Below are 17,901 nucleotides of genomic sequence, written 5' to 3' on the forward strand. Positions count from 1 at the left end.
TCAATATCGCATATTTTTATTTCATCGTACATTTCTCTAATTGCACAATTTTTCATTCCTTTCAGCGTCGTTTTTTCAGTCATTTTCGTCATTTTTTTTCGCCCTTTCCCCAGGTTCGTTCTCTTCTGCAAACGGCTTGTATTTGTCTGCATTCTTTGGCTTGTAATTTCCGCTGAACGGCTCATTGTTAATCGCCTCTTGACGCCAGTACTGCGCCGCTCGACTCTCCTCTGAAAAACTTTTCGGGGCCTCTGTATTGACTGCGGGAAATAAAATTTTTGTTCTCCTTTAAAATTCACATTTTGACAAAACATATAACGTGCGAGTTAGCGAGGCTCGTCGTTGGGAGAAATAACGAAGAGCCCCCTGAGAGGAGAGAGAAACGTTGGTCGCACACCGGGGCACGACGAGTCGTGACACGCGACTCGCGTCCACGAAATCCAGGTCACTGCTAACGGCAAATCGGTCAATGAAGCGGGTAAATCATGAGTCGCTTACGAATCACAGCCGATCCTATCGGCGAGCTCAAATGCGCGAATCGTTTGTCCCGAGCATCATTCGTTCCTCGCGATTCTCCCGATCAACATTTTCTTTTCATTCGTACCAAAATTCCCCAAAAACCCATTTTTATCCTCCGAATTTTTCGCCAATTTTTATTTTATCAAAAATTCGTCTCGGCGACTCGAAATTGATCATTCCCCGGGAGAATCGTATTGGAATTTCACGAAGAACGGAACAGAAGGAAAAAAGGGGGTATATAAAGTACCAAAAATCCGAACGTAAATCCACAGCCAGAGGGCCGCGCACACGAGAAATATACAATTGGCCAAAATGCTTTTCCATTGGCCGGTAGGTGCATCCATTTCGGCGAAGGTCGAACAGAAGCTCGCTCTGTAAAGAATCTTCTTCTCTTCCATGGACAATCTCCGCCAGTCGCCTCGCTCCTTCTCCCGAAGTGCCTGCGTACGAAAAGTCCTCGTCAACGGGGGATTAAGGAGAGGAAACTGAGGCAGCGCGACGAAACAATGTACGGGGGGAGGGTGGAAAATCATGACTCGAGTTTTTGCATCGTCGGAAAGAATAGTTGTGCTTCGGATCGTGCTTAATCTCATTTCCCCCGATTTCATCAGCATTCTTCCATTTATTTGGTAAAATCGTCTTTCCTCCGATGCAAATTTCGTAATTTTCAATTGTAATTAAAAATTTTGTCGATACACGGACCAACAGATCGGGTGTATTTTCCCGAAACCTTATAGCCGGGAACGGGAAGGTTTGGTGATCCCCGTACATGTATCTCCCGTTAATACCGTAACCGACGACTTCGCGGTTTCCACATCCTCGACGATTCATTAACTTCGCTACTCTCGGTTCGTTAAAAAAATTCACAATTTTTAGTAGGCTCTTTTTCGGCGAGCCCAGTCGCCGGATACTCAACATCTTTAAGCTCGGTTATCGGATCCTCGTCGTTGTTCTCGAGCGTGACCGTTTAACCAAGAAATTTTTGTTTTTTCTTCTATAACGCTGCTGCGAGCGAGCGCGGTCCGAGCGGTCGTCAATTTTTTGACGAACCGCTCGGTCACTCAGCGTCGCGGCGCGCCACCTACCGCTGTCATCCTCCCCAATCGAATACGCGTCGGACGAAATATTTTTTATTCACAAATTTGGTCTCTCAACGAACCGTCATTCCGGGGAGAAGAGTTTGTTTAATATTTCAATGGGTTTTGAGAATTTTGAGAATCGTGCACACGAGTCTCGTGCGCGCTGCTCGACGATTTTTTATTTCGCGAAATATCGCGGCAGCTTGAAAAACGACGAATTGCAAATTCGACGGGGAACGAAATTGAAGAATTCCTGGAATTATTGGAGGGTTTTTTGAGATCATTTCGTCGGACTCTGACGTTTGTTTGGGTTTGTTTGAAACTTCAGCGTGATTTATTCGATCGACCGTGTCACTTTGAAAAAATTGTTATTTCCAGTCCGTCTCCTCGTCGTAGCTCGTAGTTGCGAAATGGAGCGGGGCACAGTCATATGAATTGCGCTCCAACAGGTGCCGGGTATCGGGTCCACCAGAGCACCTGATGAAGTACAATCAACATGCAGCCTCCGGGGCTTATCGAGAGCCTCGGGAAGATCCTCGGAATATTGTTCTGCCGGAGCTCAATTTTCTGTTTCGCCAGCTGGATCATTTCTTATCGTAGAAATGTTGATTTCTGGGGTGACCGAAGTATTGAAAATAGCCAACTCGCAGCGCGCGCTACTTCAGGTACCTGACTCGTTATTTAAATCCACAGCCGGAAGTACCTGAGTAACGCGGGTTAAGAGAGGCACAAAAAAACGAACTTCGCTCGCATCCCACGCTTCCGGTCAATGAATCGCCGCTCTCGCTCTCCCTCTCGCGTGCCATGCCGCTGTCGCCACCTGTGGAAACGTTAGAGTCATCCCCACCGTCGTCCGTATCCCGAAGTAACTCACCACCGTTCTGCCAATAAATCCGTTCATTTCTTGCATTTTGTACGTTTATTTGTAGCAGTTTGCGCAGGGGCGTGCAGCAGTTGACCGAACGATTGAAATTCGAAACTAAAAAAAAACAGAACGCGATCCGCGACGTTTCGACGTTTCACTGACCTTGGTCCAGCGTTCGAAGTCGAAAAATGACGTGTGAAGGGGGGCGGCGGGACGCGGGAGGGGGAGTTTGGGAGACGCCCCTTGGAAGTTATTTCAATGAAAACATTTACAGAGATCGAATGGTAAAAAGGAGGCGTCTACGGTGACGGGGTGAAAAAACTTGGGACACGGATCATTTGCGAAGAAGCACCATAATTTCGACATTTCTTAGAGCACCGAACTAAACGCGATGAACTCTCGACTCCACAATTTTCATCACACTTTTCCATCGTACGTTGCGATTTTGCACACTTGAAGAAAAAAAAAAAAAAAACCGGTACGCATCGTCAACCGTGTGGCTCGAGACAGCAGGTTCCAAAAAAAACGACTCTTTTACATCGCACTCGCTGCTAGACTCAAAATGGCAGACTTTTTTGCCTTCCTCGTTCGAGCACACGGAAATCTCGTAGCCGTTACGTATTTTGAGGAAAAGAAAAAGCATGTTAAACGGGGGGAGCGATGGTTGAACACAATACGCAAAAAAAAAAAAACGAGGCGACACTGTAAATCTCCGACTGCATGTTCTCAGAAATTCCTCGCTCACCGACCGATGGATAAAATAAAATGAAAAGGTTTTTCCGTCCCTACGAATCACGAGATATCGCGTCCTCGCGTTATCGAGTTCTGCCAAATATCACACTCCTACTCGTTCGAAAAAGAATAAATGAATAAATAGACACGTGAGCCGGAAACGTCGGTCTTTCGACAAACGGATCTCGCATCGCGTTCCGGAAGCGCACGACGAACCGAACGAAGTTGTGAAAAAACTAGAGATTCGTTGAGAAATATTTGAGACACAAAAGATTCGCAAGTCGCGCGTCTACTACGGAATGGAAAACGAATGAACGAGTTTAAAAGTCATCACCAACCAGATCAGCACGAGTTTCGTTCGTTTTCTGCACCATTTTTTGTTTGTTCAGAGTACGAAACTGCGACAAGCGGAAAAGGAAAGTTGAAGTGTCATAAAATAATCGCGACTTGGAAGAATCCCGGAGTTTGAAAAATACAAGAGAGTAGAGCATATTCCTCGAGACGAGCAAAGAGACTACGAGAGAACCGAACCGGTCGCGAGGAGCCGTGAAACTGCATGACAATGAGCCGAGACGAGGTACCGAAACTCTCTCCCTGTCTCCCCCCGCTCTCCCTCTTTCACCGCCGGCGGATACCTCCCCAATTGCCCCCACGATTTTCGTCGCTCAACCGCTCTCTCGCTCAATCGCGGCTTTCCCCTTTCCTTCGTTCTCGCTTCGTTCTCGCTTCCTCCGGTTACACACGACTCATTCGCCAGCGTGCCGCGGCTCTCTGCCCGAAGAAATTCAAGAGGGAGAAAGGTCGGCGGGCGTACAAACTCCTCGCTAGGAGAGCGAAAGAGAAAGAAAGAGAGAAAAATCGAGACAAAGGGTGCGCAGATGTTTGTACGCTTTGAGCGCGGTGTAGAGGTCGTTTCGCGCAGGTAGTTGTCCGTTCTGCCGCCGGTACACGAGATTGTGCACGTTTCTCTCGTCTTGTTACTCCGCCGCCAACCGCTCACCGGACTTTGAGGAAAATCACGTTTCCCCTTTCTTCTTCGATCGAATTAACTCGAAACGAAATAGTGTCGCCCCACCCCGGCCTCCTCGGCCGCTCTTTTCTTCGAAATTCGGATTTTACGTCGAGAAAACGAGCTTCGTATTCGCTAATTCGCTCGATCCTGCTCAATAGTAAATTCTCGTTAGCGAAGCGCGTTGGAAATTCGAATTGGAAGCGCCCGCCGGTTTGACGGGGAGTCGCGACGTCTGACGACGAAATCGTGTACTAGAAAACGAGACAATTCGTTCCAAAAACATTCAACCGCGAGGCGTGAAGACGCGAATCTACGAATTTTCATAGAATACAAACGAGAAATTGCGAGAATGCTCTCAATCGAAAAACAAGTGCTCGCGTCTCCCCGTCGTTTATCTCGCTTTCTTTCGATCGCCTGGACGAAAGAACGAGATGCGAGGACGGGGAGCTCCCGAAACTTGCCCAAGGTTCTCCCACACTGCGATATCTCCCGTTGCTTAGTTTCCCCATCACCGGTCGTCAGCAACCTCCGTTTTATCCTTTTCCATCCCCCCTTCTCTTCGAGACGATCTTGACCGCGACCTTCCTTCCTCCCCCCTCCCTCGGCGTCAATAAAATTTTGCCTCTTCGTGCGCTCCAGACATGCCCTCCTGCCGATGCTCCCTCGGAAACCATTATAGATCGTTTCGCAGAGCGAAACGACAAAACTCCTCGCGCACTTGTGATTAATTTTTGTTATTGATTGGAATTACCAATATCGATGGAACCGTCGTTCTCATAGAGAATCTGAGATACGAAAATTATTCCGAATTTAATCCCGAGCATCGGAAAAATCATTGACGAATACGAGTTCCGACGAAACCAAACGCGAGCGCGAGTCCGAATCGAAAAAAAATAGGGGAAAATAAAAAGATTCGAAGAACGGAGGAGAAAGACCGAGGGGATTCGAGGCTCAGCGATAGTTACGCGGAATCTCGTCGCTCGGAGAGTCCCGAATTCGTGATTCGTCATGCGTCACGGCCGCCGAGGTTCAGCCGCAACTGTGTAGCCAAGAAACCGACGTTGTATTATTTATTTACGTATAAAATTGCGCGCGGTGTCGAAGGCGACAACGAACGATGACCTTGGAGAGGGCAGAGCTCAGCGAATCGTCCTGCGAGAAGCAAGAGAGGCTCGAGGGACTCGATCGAAAAATACGGCAGTAGAATAATTCCTCCCAAGAAGTTTTTTTCTCGGTTTTAATGAAAATTTAAGAGGTCCCCGTTGATGATCCGTTTGGTCAGCGTCGTCGGTCCGTTACCAACGAAATCTCTCTCGACACTCGTCAGCAAAACGCAATTATTTCAATTTTTATCAAGGGCCCAGTCAGAGTGAAACAATGGGCGTGACAAAGAGGCAGTGGCGTCATATTTTGAATTCTCGCCGCGAGACACCGCGCGACCTTCGAGAAAGGCATCGGGAGTAGCGAACGAGGCAACGGACAGACGTTTCGCGGAAACGATCGTTGCTCGTTTCCACGTATAGACCCCGAAAGCAGCGCGAACGAGCTGCCGTCATCCGCGAATACCAGTTCGGGGCCTCGATTCGTGAATTTTTAATTTAACGTCACTCGCATTATTGTGAATCAGAGGAAATGAGGGGAGGAAAGCAGCGACGTTGTTGGAGAAATCGCTCGGAGAAAAAGGTTTTCTATACGTATACAAGACGATCGCTCGCCCGATGTCCGATGTCGAGCTCTCCCCCCCCCCCCCCCCCCCCCCTCCCAACCCATTCCCCGATCCTCGTGCTCGTGCCTCAAGTATTTTTAGCAAGATAGTGTCGCACTGCAGTTTGCGGGCATTTGCGGGATGCCCCGTTTACGGGCATAGCTCTCGTGTCGGTGTGTTACGGTAGTTGGCTCGTTCGCTCCTCGACGAACAACCGGAGGACCAACGGGGACGCACGATAGCGATGTGCGTGCGCCTAAAACGAAACTCGGCACGAATCACCGCGGGGGGAGAAAAGAGTCTCGAGTAAGAGCCAAATATGGAAGGAGATAAATATTTGTATATCGCCCGAGGAAAACGACTTTGGCAACGGGCGATAGCCCCACCGAATAAATCATCTTCTTGGTTCCCGCTGCATTGCGGTACATCATTGGGGACGGAATGGGAAATGAAGCTAGCGCGGTTGGGAAAAAAAACGTGGACAAGCCTTGGCAATGCTGGGTCATCTTCGCTCGGAAATACTTGACGCGTTTTGCGCACTCAACTTTTGAGCATGAGGATCCGCGACGAATCGTGATCCGATCCTCGCATATACTTTGGATTTGAGCCGTCGAACACCGAAAAGAGAAAAACTTGCTCACATCCTCACGCTCCTTTCCAGTTTTTCCATGTCCTTTTATGAACGGATTGATGTCCGAAATTGCGAGGAGATAAAAAAAATGGCGGAGGAGGAGAAAAAAGCTCGAAAGGATGCGGAGCGAGGCGAGACGCGCCTCTAATAACGACGGGAGACGCCATTATTGGTACGTACGAAGTGCGTGTCCTCGACGAGACGTCGGCGCCGTCGTGCCAGGCAGCCAGGCCAGCAGACAACCGGCAGAAGCGTATTAGTATCGAGAAACCCAAATTGTAAACGCGAACGAACCGTGCGTCTCGACGCTAATGCACGTGTGTGTGTGTGTGTATTCGCGCATGTAGAGAACAAAAATGTACGCTCAAGCAGCCGTGGAATCACTATACAAATATATTTGAACCGCAATATCTCTTTGTCTCCGTCCCGCTCTTCTTCGAGCGTCGTTCCGTTCCGTGACGACGATTGTTGTTCGATCTTTCGGCACGAATCTCAAGGACGTCCGCATAAACGCGAAAACCGGCCTGGCCGAACGAGCGATAAGTAAAAAAATAAAAAAAATAAATGAAAAAGGAGCCAAGACGAATACGAGGCAGCAGCGAAAGAAAGGGGGAAAGGGGATTTCGTCGTGCCCCTTTTCCAACCCCGTTTCACGTTTTCTCTCAATTATTTTTGAGCATCTTGGAGATTTGGAGATTTGGAAATTTGGAAATTTCGAAAACTCAAACGAGGAGGAAAAAAATGGAAAACGGGGAAGTGGGAGTCGGCTCTGAAGAGACGAGTCCGGACGAATTTTCATTGGCCAATGTTTCGCGGAGGCATTTAACCTCCTCGCGAGATCTCGGTGGGTGATACGCGAACGTGCGAATACGAGAATAAAAAAGAAGCCAGCGGCTCGCGCGTTCGTATGCCGAGCGAGGCTGCTCAAATGGAAAGAGAGGAATTTGGCGACACACGTAGCAAGAGCTTCCGTTCGAGCGAGTTTCGAGTCCCTCGAATTCGCACGTAAGAGCGACCGGGCGAGCCTGACGCGGCGATTTTCTGGCCTTGTCGATCGAGAAATATACTCGCGAGGTCTTTGGTCAAACGAGGTCAGCCGAATATGCGATGCTCGCGCGGACTCAGAACCGCCGATTTAGCGAGAGTCTTTCCGTTCGTGAAATTCTCCGTAACGAAAATCGATCGGGTTTTACTTCGAAGAAGAGATTCAATTACAGCCGCGAGCATCGTTAAAAGAGACCAAAATTATCGGAAGAAAGTGCACCGTCAATTTTTCTCATCCCCGAAAATCATCCAATTTCGTTCGACCGAGGAGGCGCCTCCGTACGCCAGTTTTCGGCGAGAATTCTCGAGGATCGTTGGTCAGCGTACACACGTATAGGAGGGATCAAACGCGAACGGAGAGTTGGCAGCTCGACGACGGAGACGCGCGCGCTCGTGCACACCGCCAGACCCGATCGATCATTCCGGTCAACCTCGACAAACCTACTATACGGCTAAAGACCGAACAAAAGTTTTCGCGGAGGAGCGACCACGCGAAAGGAATGAGCGAGAGTCAACCGGATGAGGAGACCGAATATGAATCCCAATCGGTTTTCAGTATCTCTCTTAATCGGGTGGGGATCAAATGTTGGAATGACTAAAATTTCGAACAGCTAAAATCTCGAGTTTATAAACTTCGAATTATAATATGGAGACAGATATATTCGACTAGAGCTTTCAATGCCGAAAATAAATAAAGCAAAAACTGCAAGGCTCGAAGCACGTTTACATCGAAAATAGAATGTAAGAATCGCCCATAGGACGATGACTAAAATATCGATTTTTCGAAAATTCGACTATCGCTCTTTCGATTCATAAATTACTACGGTCAGCGATACTGTGAAAATTCACTATTTTGAAAATATAATAACGAAAGACCAAATATTACTGAGGTTGAAATACCGAAACACCGAAAAGTCGAACAGTCAAAATAGCGAAACGTTAGAAAGTCGATCGATCAAAATGAAGAAATGCATCTCCAAATATACGCGTCCCACTCACTCACTTACTCAGACCGGTGATCTCCAATTTTAAACATCGCCATTTTGACTTTCGCCTTTTCGAGCTATCGCTATTCTGCCATATATCGAAGTTTTATAGGCTCGAAAAATTCACTTTCGATTTTTTGCTACTCTATTTTCTGGTCTGTCTGTAAAACAATTACTCTCCATTTTGAATTCGAAGATATGAACTTTTGACATTCGAATGGTCTGTTAAAATTGCATTGGTAAATGCGAATTCAACGAAGGAATTTTTGATTAAACACGCAATCTGCTGAATAGTCGATGGGGAATAAGAATTTCGAATTACTTATTTTTCTCCAAACTGATATCACAACTTTTAAAATTTCGATATATCGACCGTTCTACAATTCAGTTATTAGACATATTGAACTCCACCCTGTTAATCGCCTCAACACAGAAGAATTTTACATTATCAAACGGTATTTTTCTTAGCGAAAAACATTTAATGAAAAATGAAAGCTAGTAAAAGCTGTTCGAGAGACACCAATTTTTAGAAACAACGTTTAGGAAGAAACGAAATTGGAGAATTACTGGAATTATTGGAGACTTTTCAAGATCATTTCGTCGGACTCCAACGTTGCAAACTTGAGGTTGAAAAAAAAAAAATGCAAAAAAGGTTTAAACACTCGTCTGCGGATTGAGAAACAATCCCGATCTTATCCGCTCGATCAATTTTTCACGAAGCTCATTCGCGAGGCCGTGTTTCGGACGGTTGGTTACGCGCCCGTAGATAAGAATATCTTATACTTTAACGTTTTATCTGCTCCTCGAAACGAGAAGTAAACAAGCCAAAAAAATGACGAAACGAAGCCCGAGCGTGTTCGAAACGTTTATCATGGTAACTCGACACCTCGAGTGCCGCGGAGCATCGAAATTGCGAGGGCGAGCAGCCGCGCGGGCTTCCGACGATTCGCCAAATTCTCCCCGTATCGCGTTCTCCAAGCGTCCCGCGTTGAGATTTCCGTTCTCGCACTTTGACCGTCGGATAACCGCGATTCGGGATCTCGGAATATAATTTTACCGTCGATCGACGTTCCGCTCGCTTCGGAGCCGAGAACCGTCGCAAAGTCGAACGACACGCGCAAATCCCATCGATTCTCTCAAAACCTTCGAACGAACGATAAATCACTTGTCCTCGAAGCCCTTTCTTTCGCGGGTACGAATTTGTAAAAGAAAGAAAACTATTTCCGAGTGAATGTTTTTTTTTAGGGAATCCGGTACGAGTTAGTTTTAAGGCGATTATAAATGAGTCATCCTCGTATATACTAGAAATAATATAGAGAGGACACGTGTATTGGCGAACCTACGTACGCGGTGACACGTAAGATCGGCATATACAGAGAAAGAGGAGAATGTTCGAGGAGCAACCGGGAGCAGCGTCGGAGTCGGAGTGCGAGGGGCGCACCGTTGAAGCGAATGAGCGTGTGGGAGGATAGAAAGAAGAAGAAGAAGAAGAAGAAGAAGAAGCAGCGCGCGGCAGACAGGCTGGGCGAGGCGGGGCACGTTGAGCAGCCGGGCCCGTGGTGGGGGCGCCTAGCAACAGAGTCTCACAATCGGTGGTGTTCCCTCGGTGTTGGTGGTGGTGGTGGTGGCGGCCGGTGCGCTCGGGCTCTCAGTGCTGTGGCTTCCGCACGCTCTCGTGCCTTCGCTGACGCACGGCCGGCAGCAGCAGCAAACGTGATTAAATAAAACTTGTGAGGACTGCGACAGGGCGTTATACGCTCGAATAAGACGGGAGCGAGCGAGAGGGAGAGCGATAGATCCGTTGACACGGACGAATGACAAGCGTCTGCCGTGGCACAGCGCGCACTCGTGTACGCGAAATCTACCGCCGTCCCGCTCTCCGTGAAAAACGCGCAGAAAGGGCTTTGGCTCGTAAGGCTTGCGAAGGCGCGACGCGAACGGACGTTGCGCATCGAGACACCGCCGGCGCGAGCCGGCCGGCACCCTCGCGTACTCGCGCCAACTTGGGAAAGAAACCGAGAGAGATTCACCGCCGGAGACAAAGACGCGCGGTGGATAATTGTACCTGCACGCCGCCCATATTCTCTTTACTCGCTTCGCACGGGCAGGCACGACCACCTACGGACTTGCCGACGCCTTAATGCCGGATATTAAACGCGCATCGTTACTTGGACCAGTTCCCCCGACGACTCTCAGAGCCATTCAAATTACACGTTTTTTACACCCAAAAATAACCGCTCCGCTATTAATAGGATGTAACGAATGCTCGTACTTCAACGGCCGCATTTGTACCAACATTTCCGACCGATCCTCGCTCCCGGTTCTTTCTTTTCACCGGGGAGATACGAACTTGGTCACAGACTCGATATTTTTTTCAATTTCAAGCGTGCCAGCGACTCGTCACCGGACTCTGTAGAGCAGTGCAAAATGTGCAAGGAACGCTCGTAAACGCTTTCCGTAAACGTGCTCCGCGACTATCGAATCTGCTCAGGCTCGGTGATGAGTTTCCTCTCGAAAAACAATTGTCCTTCGTTCTTTTTGACGGTTGGGAGCGACGCCCTGTTGACTCGTACATTCTCGATCGCGAGCACCAACGAAAAGAGGAAATAAAACAAATCCCATGCCCTCGGCTCACCAAATTCAGGCTCTCCGAGGCTCGACCGAGCTCGATTCGAGAAATTGCTCGGATCACTCGGCCATATCGATCCCTATTTTTCCAGGCTTTTTCCCGGTGTAACCTTCTCACGGAACGAATAGAACTCGCCGAAATGGCAGATGAGAATAAACCCAACGAATGCGAATCGCCCCCTCCGGTGACTTATCCGCGAAATTGGATCGCGATCTCTCGATTAAATGGGAGAGAAAAAATGGGAAAAGTTTGATTCCGAGAAAAAAACTGTCCGGACGGGTCAGAATATTCCTGAATTAATGTTGCAGCGGACTGGTCTGCACGGTGCGACGACGCATACATATGCATACAGCGGCAAAGAGCGAAGGGGGATTCTCATCGGGAATGAGAAATACTGATGCGCGCGCGCTCGCTCGCTCGCGTCTATTGCGGCCGATGCGCGAAAGAGCGAGAGAGGCATCGGTGGGGTTGTCGGGAATGTCGAGGAGTTGGGAGCGATCCGAACGATCTCGAGGTCGAATCATAGGAGGAGTGGCCTGGTAACAGGCGAGACTATCATCCTTGGCTCGTGACCGCACTTTTTTCTCGAGCGCTTTCGTTCCGTCGTTCTTTTACTTTTATCTCCCGGCCGTTGCGTCCCGTCAATGCGAGCCTTCCGTTCGGAAAATCCTTCGAAATCTATGCAACACCGGCGCCGCTCGTCTTCCACGGGGGAAGCACCGCCCCGCGCTTTGTCAGCAGCGAGTCTTTGTATGCGTAAGAAAAACTAATTCCATCCGATTCCACTGTAACGAATGACCGAGTAAATGGTGGGAAAGGGATCTTCGAATTGGAATATTTCAACAGCTCTCAGTCTCTGGACAACGAGGAATATAATTGAGCGAAATATCGAGCTCGTCACGGTGAAGATCGACGCGGAAAAGGGTTCGAGACGGAATAAAAAAAATTAGCGGGCCGCAGAGCCGAGGAAGGGGAACGGCGGGGCGCGTCGAGTCGACGATACCGGACGAGCGGAAGTACGTCTTGAAAATAATATTGAACCGGGTTCGATGGATCGAATGAAAACGTCGGAAAACGTCTTTTCACGAGGACGTACGCGCGCCTCAATCGTTGCGACCCCGTGATTTTTCGTTGATTTTTTCCGAAGGAGCGACGGCTCGGGAAGACTTTTTATTCGAATTTCTGTTAGTTAGCCTGTGCGTTACGGCTGATCGAACGCGAACACGCGGGCCACCGAACGAGCATCCGCTACTAGCGCAACGAATGTTCCCGACTCTCTTCCCTCGGCTCATCTTTTCCCTTAATTTCTCCGCGATCGGGTGTTCCCGCGGCGTACGCGAGTCTCGTTTCCACGAGACAAATATCACTTGACACGAGCCACCGAACAGCGATGATTTTTCAAGATACCGCGAACCCTGCGAGTCAACTTTATTTTTCTCTCACTCGTTCTGACAAAACCAGATGCGAAACTTTCATCACTTTCCCAAAGCCTTCTTCGTAACGCGAGAAAAAAAGAGCACCGAATGTCGAATATTGAGAACCTTTCGGGGGATCCATCAGCGAACAACGATATCAGGATTTTTACTCTTGTCGTGTTTCAAAAAACGATCGACGATCCCGTCTTCCATAGAAAAAACCTCCCTATTTTGTGATATGCCCCCCCCCCCCTTCCCCCGACCAATTACCCTGTACTAATCGACCGTCGCCCCCACCCCGGACCGCCCCCCCCCCCTCTCTGCGTTCCCGTCACTCAACCTCGAGATTCCACCCTCTGCCGGCACTTTGGGTAGACTCAACGTAGCCATCATTATCGCACTGAGCAAACTCGATGAACCCCCCGAAACAGAGGTCAGAGGAGGATATAGTCGAGTGGTGTAGTACTATGAGAGAGAGAGCGAGGTCAAGATCCGAGACCGTGAGACTCCGACGGTGAATTACCGCGCCGGTTATTACGCTTAACGCCGGTATAACACTTTTCATTCTGCTCCCCGCCTTCTTTTTATTCTTCACCAGCCTTTCGGAGACTGATGATTATTGTTATTATTATTGCCGAAAGCGACTGCTCGATCGCGAGGTCAAATATATCAAGATTCACAACTCCGCGGTCATTCGTGTAACACAGAAATGGCGTATCGAGGAGAGCTATCCAATCCCTTCGTTAGCGCATTGAATCGAGTCGGGAGCAAAATTACTGACGGGCGTGAGACCGTTGGGGAATGGCGAACAGGAGAATTACGTAGAGTCGAAAGCCGGAAACTTTGTTTTACCCAATTTTTAACGATTCTCTAACATTTTTCACATTTTGAAGTTGGATCGGAAGTATTCGAAAAATCCGTTTCTCGACTGACAAGTTTACCGCACTTTCCGACACGGATACACGGTTCCAAATGGATAATAATTTTACGAATATCGCGAAAATTCATTGAATGATAAAAAGGAAAGAACGGTTATCGAAAAAAAACGAAGAACCGAGTATACATTGAAACAACAGATGAAACTCGAACGCGGTCGTTTGCAGATGGAAAGCTTTTTCGTTTTGTGTAATGATAGTTTATCATACGTAATTCAAGAGAATAAACTTGTTTCACGAACCGCGAGCGACGAACTGACCGTCTGGCCGATATCGTAGGTTCGGAGAAGCTAAGAACTCGGTGGTTAGCGGTTGGCGATGAACGCGAAGGATCCTTGCTCCCTCGCCGTCGTTATAGCTCTGCCCTCTACCACAACTGAGCGACAACTATTATCGACTCTCGCGGATATTTTTTGTACTTTCGCGTCGAGCGGGTTAGCTCTATTCTTCTCGCTCGGATTCCACCTCTTCCATTTCTCCTGCGCCTTCAGCTTTGGCGAAAGCTGTGTACATCGACCCGAACGTCACTCACGGACACGGCCGATTCTACCCGAGTTGAAATAATACAACCGGCCGTGACCGAACTACTCCGGAAATCTCTCGCTCGATTCTTCGACTCTACGTTCTACCGTTGTGAGTATTCGTCAAACAATTGAGCCCCCGATCGCCGTCCCCGCGCCACTGTTTGCCGAATCGGCGACGCGCAACACAGCGCGTAGCGATGCTCCGTGCATACTGGCGCTTTCTCCGCACGAGTGTCGCGGCTCGCGACGCCGGCCGGCCGGCGTCGCGAGCCGCTGTTACGCATACATCAACACGCGCGGCTGACACCGAACAATATATTATCTTGACACTGAATGAAATTGAGCTCTCCATCGATTTATATTTCCATTCTCCATCTCGTACGCTCTTGCTCTCTTCTTATTTGCGCATTCCTCGCATGTTCTAATTAACAATTTTCCTTCTTATCGATCGATGCTTCCGCCGCGAATGGTAATTTATCGAGTTTGCATTTCGCGGTCGATGCTCCATCGAGAACTTGCTGGCGAAACAATTTTTTCGCACCTAGCACCATCGCGAAAGAGTTTTCGTTAAATTTATTTGTGACAAGAATTGATGAATTCGATCTCATCGATTCGGCCTTGAATGGTTGACGATAAAGAATCTTTGAATTTCATTACTTCGGATAAATTTGAGCAATGCCGAGCAAGACTAGACGACACAGCTGTTTCGTCATCGCCCAACAAAAACGAGACGAACGGCCTTGGACGCGGCTTTTGCAGCGACCCTGCGAATCGGCGTCTCGCCGCTCGCTTTCTTCGCGTTTCCATACACCCGCGAATAAAACACGAAAACAAGAAAAACATTCCACTAACATATTTCGAGGGAAAAAAAAATTTGCTGGGTAAGCAAAAACGCATTTCAGATTTTCTACTTGAATCTTCATCACCAATTAAAAAAAACTATCAGTTCCGCATGCCAAAAATATATATTTAGAGATAACGTGGCAATGAAAGCAATTTAAGCACGCGCGCGTGCGAGATTCGAAGCCGCGGGAAGAGACAGGGCGAGGGACACCGACTCGGCGGGGGGTCCATCGTCACGCGAGATACGAAATAATACGCGTCGTATCAGCCAACGCGTATTGTACACAACCGGTGAATAACCACAAAGCATATTAAAAAATGATTGAAAAGATATTGAACTTTTGACATACAGAAGCAAAAATAAGAAGCAAGAACAGGCGCAGGATCGAGGGGTTCTGGTATTCCAGTCAGATATACGCCTTAAAATATTATCAATAAGACGAGATTTGTTACCGGCAGATAACGAAATTCGTCACCGAGTTTATCCTTCGCCCCTTCACACGAGGCTCGAAACTCTCCGAGTTTTTGAATACTTTTTTCTCCCTTTCCCTCTCTCCCTCCATCTCCGTGCGTCCTGAGAAATGCTTCAACAAGGCCATAGTGTTCGGAGAATGCTCGTATAATTCTGATGATAATTCGCGTGTGCCTAGAAACAGAAGCAGCTTTCAAGTGAGGAAGGAAAGCGAAAAAGAGACAAAATAACGACGTGGCCAGCAGTCAGCGTCGCCATGAAAAGTCAGAAGACGACGCGCGCGCCTTTGTTGCACATACTGACACATACACACGAGAAAGAGCAGATCGGGCTCCCTGATTTTCGTGAGATGCCGCCACCGGCACGAGCCGGCACGAACAAGTACAATCTCCTTTTCAACGTCCGTGCTGGACAAAGAGATTTTCAAGCGAAACATAGAACGAGATAAAAGAGAAGATATATTCATACAGGGACAGGGCGGTTATTTGCCCGAAATGCGCAGCAAGCCCGTTCGTTAGTGCTGGCAGAAGCGCAGCGTGTGCCGCAGCTCTGCCGCATACGAGGCGACACCACCGCGTCCGCGCTCATGATTTATTGAATCGTACCGGGCCTCTCTCTCTCTCTCTCTCACTCACTCTCCCTTCCGATTTTCTTCAGCGTGACTATACTATTGTATATCTTATGCGGGGTATCAATTCTACATCGGGCAATGTTCGTCAAACCGTGCCTGTACAGCCTGTACAGTTGAAGAATTGCCTGACGTAGTACCGACAGCCGACAACATTCCCCGTTTGTGCGCGCGTGTGAAACTGAAAATAGACCCTCTACATTCCTTGTATCGAACTATATACTTGCTCCCTCCCGATCGTACTTTGATCTCGGTCTCGGGTCGCAAGGACATTGTTTCTGCGTGTATCAACATCGATAAATACAGTTTGTCGGACAAAGCGAAAAAATCGAAAAGCGGTAAAGCAAAATATATGAAATATGAAAGCTGTAACGCGAATATGATATGAGAAAAATTCAGCAACGCGTATGATATATATGAGCTCAATTGTACGTTGAAAAAAAAGATGACAGGAGTAAATACATTTACGATTTCGAATCGTTTTCGAAATGCACGTACACTGTGATGTCGCAGTTGCGAGTTCAACGCGATTAGTGAAAATTGTATTAACGGCTTTGGGGAAAAAACGAATTTCTCGTGTCGAGCCTTCGTCGATGAAATATACGCGTGAACGGTTAAAGCAGTCACCACCGGCGTATATGCAATTTTTATAAATTCGTAGGTTCTACTTTATTTCTTTTCACACCAACCGTTCGAGTAATTTTAATTTGCAGATGTGCGATCGCTTCGTTTGTTAGAAAAAAATTATTTCGATTCCTCGCGTAGAAGCAAAAACACTCGCAGTACTAAAAATGTTTGACCGAACCATTTATTATTCGTCGTGGCTCAATAAAAATAGCGTGTTGCGATAAGCGGCGGAAAAAAGCTAAACAAAAGAAAAATTACGCGTGCAGCATGCATCGGTGTTGGAAAATTGCAATGCGGTATGTCACAACCTCGAGGATGACGACGTCCGGTTCGTCGGGTGTTTGGCGGTTGGATCGGTAAGCGTAGTCGAGCGTCGTTTCGGGGCGTGGGTGAAAACTGACCTCGGCAGCTCGTCTCGTCTTGTGGCGTTCTTCCCCCTCCCTGCCCCACCCCGCTCTTCTTATTCTCCCTCTTCGCCGTCACTGCCGTCACTCGCTCCGGCGGCTGGCTCTTCGAACCGTCGCCCCTCTTCGATCTTCCATGCTTTTTCCCCACTAATCGCGGGCATATAGACCCGTAGCGACGCGCTCGCTCCTACGCGAGCTACAAGAAAATCCTGATAACGCGGGTGCTCTCCGCGACTCTCTATCCCGTACTGTTCCTGCACCAGCCGTGTTACCGCAGCGGCCAACAACAACAGCGACGCTATATTAGCGCAGTGCGTAGCGCCTTCTTCCCCCTTTTACCTTTGATTCTTCACTTGCGCGACGCGCGACAATCTCCGCTCCCCTCTTATCCCGTGATCGTCTCCTCACGTTTTTCGAGTTTTCATTTTGCACGTTCCTCCACCAAAAAATAAAATATCGCAAAAAAATTCTCAACCAGCGTCAAAAATCGCGTATATTTGAACGTTAAAAAATTAGAAACGATCCGTTCGGAGAAAACTGTCGATGCGAAAATTCAAAGAGGAAATACAAATTTGTTATTGAAATGTCCCATTTGACATTCGAAACGATTTTTGCTATCTATAGTGGAGAGACTGTTGCGCAAAAGTCTGTTGGCAAATTAGCGGTATACCCCGAACATTCGGTCCACACATAAAGACGCACACACGTAGCGAGAGAGAAACGGACGGTCGAGAAAGGGGAGGAGAGAATCGGCCTCGAAGCAGACTCGTGGTATGGAGAGCTTTTGCCGGCAAGAATTGGCAGACGCTCTATACTATATAGAGAGCGGTCTGTCTCGTTGCTGAGCA

At 48.2% G+C, this 17,901-nt stretch overlaps 1 protein-coding gene across 2 annotated transcripts; it reads right to left on the reverse strand.

Annotated features, from left to right (window-relative positions):
• Window positions 1–11: 11 nt before the first annotated feature.
• Window positions 12–17,065, reverse strand: LOC122410801 (cytochrome c oxidase subunit 4 isoform 1, mitochondrial-like). Of its 2 annotated transcripts, XM_043419241.1 has the most exons (3): window positions 1,222–2,215; window positions 767–959; window positions 12–260 (listed from the first exon to the last, which is right to left on the reverse strand). In XM_043419241.1, exons 1-3 carry the CDS (start codon window positions 1,435–1,437, stop codon window positions 76–78), a joined length of 594 nt encoding a protein of 197 aa, XP_043275176.1. In that variant the 5' UTR covers window positions 1,438–2,215; the 3' UTR covers window positions 12–75. The 2 variants fall into 2 exon arrangements, 1 of the variants encoding a protein (XP_043275176.1); XR_006261020.1 differs by lacking the exon at window positions 1,222–2,215 and adding an exon at window positions 16,955–17,065 and having other exon boundaries at window positions 12–959.
• Window positions 17,066–17,901: the final 836 nt, after the last annotated feature.

The sequence above is a fragment of the Venturia canescens genome, chromosome 5, assembly GCF_019457755.1.
Source record: "Venturia canescens isolate UGA chromosome 5, ASM1945775v1, whole genome shotgun sequence".
NCBI classification, from domain to species: Eukaryota; Metazoa; Arthropoda; class Insecta; order Hymenoptera; family Ichneumonidae; genus Venturia; species Venturia canescens.